Source organism: Monopterus albus, unplaced genomic scaffold, assembly GCF_001952655.1.
Source record: "Monopterus albus unplaced genomic scaffold, M_albus_1.0 scaffold119.1, whole genome shotgun sequence".
Lineage (NCBI taxonomy): Eukaryota > Metazoa > Chordata > Actinopteri > Synbranchiformes > Synbranchidae > Monopterus > Monopterus albus.
The window spans coordinates 344,285-354,756 of record NW_018127999.1 but is presented as its reverse complement, the minus strand read 5'-3'; the positions used below and the strand labels follow the sequence as shown (position 1 = coordinate 354,756).

The 10,472-nt window shown below is 40.4% G+C and overlaps 1 protein-coding gene across 2 annotated transcripts in view; it reads left to right on the top strand.

The window, feature by feature from the left end:
* Window positions 1-10,472, top strand: part of fstl4 (follistatin-like 4) — a 215,047-nt gene that overhangs the window by 198,684 nt on the left and 5,891 nt on the right. For both annotated transcript variants that reach the window (XM_020611963.1, XM_020611962.1), the window contains exon 14: window positions 114-221. In XM_020611963.1, the coding sequence (XP_020467619.1) occupies window positions 114-221 (108 nt within the window). The remainder of the gene's footprint in view (window positions 1-113; window positions 222-10,472) is intronic.

The window sequence follows — 10,472 nt, the reverse complement described above, 5'->3', positions numbered from 1 at the left end:
ATAATATCTGTAATGTAATGGACATTTCCCACTTGTTTTTCTATAAACTCTGTATGTTTGTTTTTAGCATCACAGACAGAACTTTAATTCTGTTCATTAATTCTGTCTTCTAGGCAATAGCAACAGATCCTTTTCCAGTGAAGATGCTCTATGACAAATCACACGACCAGGTCTGGGTCCTGACATGGGGGGATATGGACAGAACACATCCGACACTTCAGGTAAGTTTGTTTGTGTGTGTGTCAGGTAGCAGCAGTTTAGTTTTGCTGTATTTTTCTGTAGTGGTTCCTCTACAAAAAAGCCATTTAGCTAACCTCCTTGTTAGTTAACATTGGGGTAACAGTAGAAAGTTGTGAACACAACACTGACGTACTGTATCATCACCTTTTAAGTTGATATGACAGGCAGTTGCTTATGGAGCAATGATGATTCTTTTGGAGGTTTCTGGCCACCTGATTAATATAAGCACATTATTCTCCCTATTTTTATCCCTGTTTTTACTATCCCCACAAAGAAATATCTGGTTTCTCAGCTTCCAATTTCTCCACTGTCTGTGCTTTGTGTTGCATGTTGTTGGGTGCTGAGCAGATAGCATACGGTGCATTTCTAGAGAGCTTTTTTTCTGAAGATGGTGCCATGAGAGCAGTGGGAGTAAGTCAGATAGGCCCGTGTGGGGCTGTGGACTAGACAACTAAACAATGAGTCTCAAGTTGAGTGAGCATCCAAAATGCCTTGTTAGTGTGCGTATCTGACAGTAGAATCCATCTGTTGTTTATGGTACAGGATGTTTGTTCGTCTTTGCTGCAGCCTCGTTTTAAAATCTAGATAGTTTACAATCAGCCTCATGCAGATTTAAAAGAACAAAATAGCCCTTCATTAGTGTCTTATTTGTTCAGCACCCTGCACATACATTTGCTGTGTGTGTATTTGTGAACTCTGATGAGCCATTATCTTCCTTGGAGAAAATAATCTATATAAGCAGTAGAATGTTCCCTAAGTGAGAAAAACAGTGCCTTATAACTAATTGAGCTCGGGTGTGTACCTGTGTCCCTGTTTATGTAATCATCTATGGATGCTTTAGAGCATTTACCAAGCCAGCAAAACTGCACTTCACAGCTGAGGGGTTTGTGGCTGGGGTCCCTTTGGACCACTGGTGTTGGAGTCCTCAGAAATGAAAAATGACCAGGTGTGGGTGTAGTTAATCCACCTCGGGGGCTGGGTGGGGTGAGGGGGGAGAGAGGAGTATGCAGGGAAGGTCGAGGACAGGAAGGGAGAGGTAGCAGAGCTGGCACCATGAGAGAGGTATCATTGCTGCTTTCATGAGCCCAGTGCCTGTGTGTTTGCTTGTACAACAGTGGAGGGCACTGCCATGGGTGAAGCAACCTGGGGATCCCATTGTAATCTCTGTAATAGACACAAACATGTTGATGGTTCTGCCTCGTCTCATCAGAGGGAAGGATCCCATTTTATTCATGTGAGGTGCTGTGTTGTCTTGACTGGTTGGGGAGGTGCTGTGTCTGTTCAGTATGGGGACTGCATAACATGCGATTCTTCAGAGGATGTTTAGATCAAAATGGCTCATTTTATAATCAGGAAAGCTCTTGAATGCAGTAGAGATTTTTTGTGCAGTTTTTGGTTATGAACATTAGTCCATCCTATGAATGGTTAATAATTAGTCAGTGGTCATGCAACTGTTATTTGAATTGTGGTAGTTTGACAAATGGTTCTAACAATAATACTGTTGTGTTTCCAGTTTATGCTAATATTTCCAGATTTTTTTTTTTTTTTAAGAAATGTTGGTATGTTGTAGTTTTTAAAAAGTGCCACTACATTATGGCAGCCAAAGTAATGAAAAGACAGCCTCCTGGGTCTGGGCTTTGACAGATCTCTACTGATTTACAATCTGTACGGCCAAATACGCTGCATGTGCACATGCTTGCATTTGCCTGTAGTTCAGTTTCAGAATTTTTTCGTCATAGAGTTAAGGAGTGTCAGCATCAGATTTGTGTCTGTGTAGTGGTCTCAGTCAAGGTGCACAGTTGTGATATTTATATTGCAGCCATCTTTAAACTCTGAGGCTATGGAAAAGTCTGTGAAAAGGCATTTTTCATCACAGACAAAACAATTTCCTTCTCATGTAATCTGAAACAGTCAGAAGGCAGCTTTGCATACCATTTCTCCCTTTTACTGCCTGAGCTGCAGGAATCACATTTGTGTTTTTCATTTTATTCGTTTCCCTTCTTCCCGCAGTCGTTCAGGAGTAATGAATAATTAGACAGCAGGACATGAATCACTCAAAAATGCAATTGTGGGGAAACCGCATAATGGATTGGAGGCCACATGGATCACACCACAAAGAAATGGTCTGATAATGTCATTATCATTTGGACTGAAAGTAATTGACCCGTTCAGCAGCAGCCTGTCAGTACCAGAGGCACTGCTCTGCCTAGCACATCACACACGTATAGGAGTGTGTGTCTGTCTTTGTGCATGTTAATTCATGCACCCGTGATGTGTAAATGAGTGTCTGGTATTTTTAAGCAGCCAAGTCTGAGGATGGCTCAATATCTCTGTGTAAACATCAGAGGGAGTGAGATTGTCAATTCATTAGAGAAGACAAATGGAGGAATGTGCAGCAGGCAGAGAGAAACGTGGCCTGTCAGACTGTCAGTCCAGTCTGTGCCTATGTGCCAAGAAGGCATTCAACTCACAGGCACATTGTTTGTCTCTGTGCACCCACAGACGCAGTATTTCCCATCTGTTATCTCCACATTTATCTCTCCATTCAGTTTGCCAAATGTGTATTTAAGATTGATTTCAATCTTTAACAATTCCTTCACAGGAAATTACATGTATTCAAGCCAGGCTGGCAAAATTACCCCCATATTTTACAGTTTAATCTTTTAAATTGACCCATAAGACTTTTATCATAAAGCAGCTTTTTAAACTGGATTTTTTTTTTATTAATCCAAGTTTCTTTTTATATTTTACTGACCTGTCACTTGTTAGTTTTATGTTTTTTGACCATAATTTTTCCATGTGAACGAACGTTAACGTTACTTGTAGCTTCTTGTAGCAATATAGCGCGTATTATGTGGTCCCCGCCTTTAACCCATAAAGCACCGCGTTACGTCATGTCTTAGATCCATTACCTGTCCAGTAGAAATGCGGCCACCATGGCGTCACTTTTCAGCTCCTTTTATTCTCTTCAGTTGTTGCTGTTGTTCAAAAGCCACACTGATGTTAATTCTGGTTTTATTTCTTGCAGTATCCAATTTCCTTTTAGTTGTAACTTTCTCGAATACAGTGTTGCCCGCCCAGATCTGTGACCCTGAACTGTAGCTGGGGACCTCTGGTCCATGGCTAAACTGCTTTAACCCTGGCTCGTAACTGGTGACTAGCCATAGAAGTTGGAAGTAGGTTGACAGGGCAGGTAAGGCTGTTCAATGGTTTTGCTTGGGATGAGTAAAATTATTGGTCAGGCTTTTTTCAGTCTGAAATTGTCAAAAAAATATAATCTGGTAACACTTTACAATAAGGGTACATTAATTAACCGTACTTAATGCAGTAATAAGCATTAACTAATAGGTAACTAATGCATTTATTAACCATGTACTAATGTTTTTCATGTTAATTAAAGTAATACCTCATACATTATTTAATAGTGTTTAACGACACTGCTAACATTTGTTGATGCAGTAATAAGCATTAACTAAATGTTAAATAATACAATAATAAGCATTGCATTCAACAACTTAAATGTCTCTTGGTAATACTAGTAAATTGTCAATAAAGATATTAACATTTATTTCACGAAGTTCACAGCTTAGCAGTTTCATTAGGAGAAGGCTGTTTTAATGTTCATTTAAGCATAATAATTGTCCACTTACTTGTCCAACCTCCAACCAACGAATTCACTTTGTCCTCGCTCCACGTTCATCTAATGTGGTATCTTCCAGCTTCTGATTGACTGAACACACATGATGCAGGTATGCAGCAGTGGACAGGGCATGGATAGTTGGAAAGCATGCACGGTGGTAGCTCTCGAAGACCTGACTTGCCCACCCCTGCTGTATACTGTAAGCATTACTTACTCGTAATTACGCATTTATTAATGCTCTGACGCTTATTGTAAAGTGGGAACCATATATGCATGAACTAACACTTCATAAATGTATCACGGTGGTGAATAACCATTACTTAACCTTTATTAATCATTTGTTAAAGCTCTCTGTGACCCTGTAAAGTCTAAAACATGTATTTATTAAGGAACACTTCATAAATGCATACAAGTGCTAAAAAATAATTTTTTAACCATAACTAATCAGGTACTACTGCCGTTTGTGACCCTTGAATATTTGAAGCAATCACGCAGATACTGAACATTAGCGAAACATTTCCAAATGGAATTTAACTCGTCATAAGCATCTGTTATCAACATGATTCATTCCAAATTTAAAAAGATGAAGACTTCATGCAAAATCTGAAAAAGTATATTTGTGAGTGAAGAGGAGCTTTAAAAATGCGGATTAATTAATTTGAACAAGAACATTAAAAACTAATGCCTGAATGAGGATTCTTTTCATGTTTTGCTAGCAGTGAGAAACAGCCTGATCCATTAAAAATTTGATAAAATATTCAGGAGGAAAGAGAAAACTTGAGCAGTACTGAAGCAGTGTAGGAAAGATACAGTTAAGCTTAAACTGCTATTTATATTTCCTTGCATTTAACAGATAAATGGAGTAAGAAGTCTGCCCTCCCACTAGTGATCAGGTGGATGTACAGATTTACAGTACAGGTGATAACATGACTGCTCTACTCTCAGATGAAAGGGTGAATACAGATTAATACAGAATCTGTAGGCCCCTGGTAACCACTGTAAGAGGTCTACTGAAATAGATATTTATTACGGCTGCACGATAAATCGTTTTGCAAGTGTGATATAGATACCTGTGCAATCTGAGTCTCATGTGACAATGATGAAAATGTTCTAAATGTATGCATAGGAAATGTGCAGAACTCGAGCCGGAACTCCACCGTACATGATACAGAGAGCAGAGGAGAATTGTAAACGCACAACCATGTAGAGACAGAAATGAAATGCTGTCGTGTAAATAAAATAAATAACAGAGCTATTTAGTTTGTTTAATAAAAGAACAAGTTATAGACCTGTTCTACAGGAAAGGTAACCTTACATGACTACAGCTTTTTTTCTAGGGGGGTGGGGGGTATAGTGCACAACCAAGCACTCCCTTTTCCTTGATAAGCTGCATTAACTAATAGCAGTAATGTTATAAAGTCTATAACCAGTCATGTATGTTAATTGGGATCCCTGTTCTCTTTTTAGTCATTTCCAATGTACAGTCAAAGGTAGGGTTGGCAATTCTTTAATTTCTCTTTTCATCCCAATGGCAATGAACACATAAAGAAATAAATCCCTCATCTGTGGCGGAAGCAGGGCTGAAAAAAGCATGACCAATATCTTTACTCGTCCCAAGCAAAACCAGAACTAACACTGGTGTGGCTTTTAAATGACGGTGACAACTGAGAGAACAAAATGGGCTTAAAAGCATTTTTGTTGGACAGGTAATTATAGGTATTTTATTTGGGGGACATTTGTTATTTTACTGAAATATGAAAGTAATGGTCAGGCAGTGTAGTTCCCCCGAGGCATATAGGTGGTTTTCTCGCTACTGGTTTATCAGAACACCTCTCTCCCAATTCACTGTGAAAACTAAACACATACAGTTCGACAGATTAGCATAACGTAAAATGCTAACATGTATAGCATGTAAACAATAATTTTACCAAAGTAAAATACAGAAAACACAAATACCTCTTTGGCTGCATGCCATGAAAGACCAGCTTAGCCCTTGCTCCTTTACATATTTTTTATAATCTTCTTTCACTTTAATGTCCATGACGATGAGTACCAATCTTCCAAAATGGCAGACAAACGTCCATGCTTTTTGATAGCTTGAGTCTCAGGCTCGAGAATCCTATTCACGCGAGAACAGCTCAGCGTGACTTGTACCTAACAGTGACCTTCAAAACACTAGTACCTAATTATGTATAGTAATGATAACTGTTACACTCCCACCAAATCACACAATCTTAACGTGGGATTTCTCTAAACGCAACAGTTATCACACCTATATGAACATTTTCTATTAGTAACAACATGTAATTCCAGGTAAACATTTAACACCCTAGTCTGCCTCAAGTAGAGCAACAACCCTTTGTATAGGTCTTTCAAGGAATACTGTTTTAACTATCAGTTTCCCGTTTTTGTCAAATGTTGTTTCACTAGCCAACAATTTCAGTTTTCTCACCCTACCATCTGGTCCTGGGTAGACTTCTGTAACTTTGGCCAGCTTCCACTCATTCCGTGGTACCAGGTCATCTTGTAGAAGGACAATATCATTAACCTTCAAGTTCCTTCTATTCCTTCTATTCTTGTGCCACCTTTGTCTTGATTGTAAGTTCAAAAGGTATTCCTTCTTCCATCGAGTCCAAAACTCATTAGCCAAATACTGCACCTGACACCACCTCTTTTGTAGATCAAGATCTTCTCTAACAAATTGTCCAGGAGGGGGCAGAATGACTGTGGACTAAATTGTAAGGATATGGTTCAGTTAAAGGTTAAAGGTTCAGGTCCGGATGGGTCATTCAAGTATTCAGTAGTGAGTGGTCTACTGTTAATAATAGCCATAACTTCATACGTGAATGTCCTTAGTGAGGTGCTGTCAAGTCTTTCAGCTGACTGGTCAAGAATAGCAGTAAGAACACTCGTTATGGTTCTTATTTGCCTCTCCCAGGCACCACCCATGTGACTCGCTGCTGCAGGATTCATTAGGATTTCACATACTAGAGCCTTCACTCTTTCTTGATTCATTCCTTTCATGAGTTCTATGAATTCTCTCCTTGCACCATCAAAATTGGTCCCCTGGTCACATCTCAGCTGACGAACATTTCCTCTTATGGCAATAAACGCCCTTAAGGCATTGAGAAATGCGTATAGCCCTTGAACATAGACAAGTAAGCAAGAAACCATATCTTTTGAGATCTCTCCTTCCTTCCTTAATATAAATCAGACCAAAGCAGTCTATGCCTACGTGGGTGAAGGGTGGAGTTGCTTCCACCCTGTCTTGCGGTAAGTCGCCCATTTTTTGCTCTTCAGTACATCTTTCTGCACTTGACATATTTGAAGATGTGTGATGAGACTGCGCTGCTGCATCCTAGGATCCACCAACCATTAGCTTTAAGTTCATTCACCGTCATTCCACTTCCCTGATGATGTACTTTTTCGTGGAAGTGCTTGATTAGTAAGGCTGATATGTGGCTGTTCTTTGGGAGTAGTGCTGGGTGCTTTATGTGTGGATGCAACGTGGCTTGACTTGGGTGTCCTCCCACCCTTAGAATGCCTTTTTCCATCCAGGAATGGACTTAACTTGTACAGCTTTCTGTCTCTGGTTTTAGAAACTTCTTTAACTTCAAGCTTCTTATCTCATCTGGAAAGGCTTCTCTTTGAGCTAGCTTGATGATAGCAAGTTCTGCTTCTTTCCTTTCTTCTAGACTTGTACTTTCACTGGTTATTTGCCTTACATCTCTGTGTTCTTTAACTCATCGTTTCAGTGTGGCAACTGCTCTTACTACCCTTGACCAATCAGAGAATTTTTGTAGGCGGTCCAATAATGATCTGCCTTCCTTTGCTTGAGTGAACTTCGGTCCAATAATGATCTGCCTTCCTTTGCTTGAGTGTTGCAAACAAGAGTCTTGCGAAGTTCAGGATCATCCTTCTTGATTTCTCCCACCTTGCCTTCTCTGTCAGGTAGTTTTGGTCTTTCCTCCTTGAATGGTAATGGCATTTCGTAGTGACCGGTATCCTTTTGTGTGATGTTCTTTCTCATCTTTGACAGGAACCTTAGATCTTGTGAAACAGGAACATCTTCTCCAGCTCTTTCTGGGAAGTCTGACTCAAGAACTCTCATGATTTCTGAGGGAGTCATTTCCTTTTCTTCTGTTAGATTCACATAGTGTACTTGAGTCTTGAGATTGAGAGAAGGCTCGACACTTGGCGTCACTTGTCTCACTACTATGCGATGGCTAATTCCAATGACATCGCCGTAGTCCATGCAGGGGTTCCCATGGCTGACGATACTCCATCCAAGGTCAGTACACTGCACATAAGGCTGTTTTTCCTTGCCAGATACAACTTCTCTTGGAAGTGGAGCTTGTGAGCAATTATACCCAATGAGCAAACCTACTTCGCAATCCTGTAAAGGTGCAATTCTTCCTTGGAGATGCTCTAAATGGGGCCAAGCCTTTGCGGTTTCATGTGTTGGTATGTGAGTTCTGTTGGCAGGGATAAAGTCACGTGTGTAGACTGGTGGTAAGGAGATTGTCTCTTACTCTTTGAGAGCTTACTACTGTGGTTCTTGAGGTTGTAGTAGAGAGATTGAGCTTAAAATGTTCTTTGTTTGCTTCCAAGGCTTCGGCTACTTCACTTAAAACAAATGTGTCACTTTGTGAATCTAACAAAGCATATATGAGGACTTCTTGGGTTGGCTGAAGAGTTGATGAAAGCCAGCCAGGTATTATTGCAGCTGTTTGTGTGTTAGCTTCTTGAAGTATCACTCAGTGATTCTCTTGATTCTTCTCATGCAAACAGGTAGGATGCCGCTTCTGGCACATGTCACAGGTACTCCTGTTGCTGCAAATATTTGAGTGGTGACCAGACTTGAGACATGCAAAGCACAGTCTTTCAGCTTGAACAAATTTGATTCTGTCCGAAACTACCTTTCCCATGAAGTTCCGACATTTGTGCAAAGTATGCCCAGTCCTTTTACAAAAGATGCATATTGTTACAGTCTGTTCATTAGACTTTGTGGTCAGTGTCTTTGCTTCAGAACTCCGCTGTCTGTGGCACTTTGATTTCTCAGCTTCACCTTGCTTCAGGGATGCAGGCGATTTTCGCTTCCCTTATCAGAAATCTGACAAATTGGCTGAAAGAAGGGAACTGGTGGCTATCTTCTTCCACTTCAACAACCTTCCGGTCCCATCTTGCCATTAACCAATCTGATAACTTTGAAAGAATTTTCCTGTTCTTATTACATTCGTTCAAGATTTCTAAAGCCTTAATGCGGTCTATGGCAGCCTCGCAACTGTGGAGAAAGTCGGCAAACTCTTTGAGCTCAAAGCTGTCTTTAGATCCTATATTGGGCCATGCTTGGAGCTTGTCTCTGTAAGACTTTGCTAATGTAAATGAGTTTCCATATCGTTCCTACAAAATCTCCCAAGCTGCATCATAGGCAGATTCTGTTCCAAGTAGAAAATAGCCATCAAGTGCTTTCTTAGTTTGTCCACAAATGTATCTACGGAGGTAGTATATTTTGTCCTTGTCTTGAATGTTCTTCTGATTAATCAGTGTTGTAAAGGAGAACTTCCAGTCATTGTATTTCAATGGATCTCCACTGAATACTGAAGGTTCAGGAACTGGAATTTGGTTGGCACTTAAGGCACCTGTTAGTGAAAGCACAGCAGAGCTTTTAAAGTACTAGCGGAGGTGGCTACAGCTTGTGCGGTAGAAGACACAAGCAGGGATAGAGGACTCGCGGGAGCTTGCACTTGGGGATTTGTTAACATCTCATGATCTAATGTGTCTGGCTACTCTTCTATGGCTGTTGCTTGATCATACAGCAGGATTCTCACTCATGCTGCGTTAAGCTCTTTACTTCCTCCAAATGTTGTATCCTTTTCAGTTTCTCATCCAGAGTTCTTTGTAGAGCCAGATGCTCCTCTTTTAGTTGTGCTTTAAATTTAACTTCCTCTTCTTCTCTCTTTATTCTTCGGTTCACCACTTCAGCTTCCTGGTGTAAGCGATGCTTTACAACTGCTGCCTCTTCATGAGCTACCTTTCTTTTAACTTCTGCTTCTAGATGCTGTATTTCCAGTTCTCTTTCTTGCTCTTGTAGCACTTTTAGAACAGCTTGGCTTGCAGCAGCATTAGCAGCAGCTTCTTGTTGTCTTGAAGATGACCTACTTGAATGCGCTGAGGTTCCCTTTGAGATAGAGGTGACAGAACCTGATTTGGAAGTACTTGAGTTGAAGAGAGGCCCTGCCTCAGGCCAATCTTGCTCTTCCCTGCTAGGATCTTTTCATCTAATTGATTTGAGGCTCTGCGTACAATGAAAGCAGAAGTCTCTGCAAACAGGTCCACTCTGTGACGCACGTCCTGATCTGGAGTTGAGAGCTTGCGCAGTTCTTCATAAATATGCTGAACATCTGTAGACAAACCTTTGACATCACCAATGATGTCATTAAGCAGTTCGGCAGATAAAGGCTCTGTTGATTGTGATAAGGGCTGTTTAGATTACTTAATTTGTGTTCTCCAGTTGTTGTAAACATAGTCAAGCATTTTAGTTTTTTCAGCTTGCAATTCTCTGCCCTTCTTAGTTAGAGTTCTGACTCTT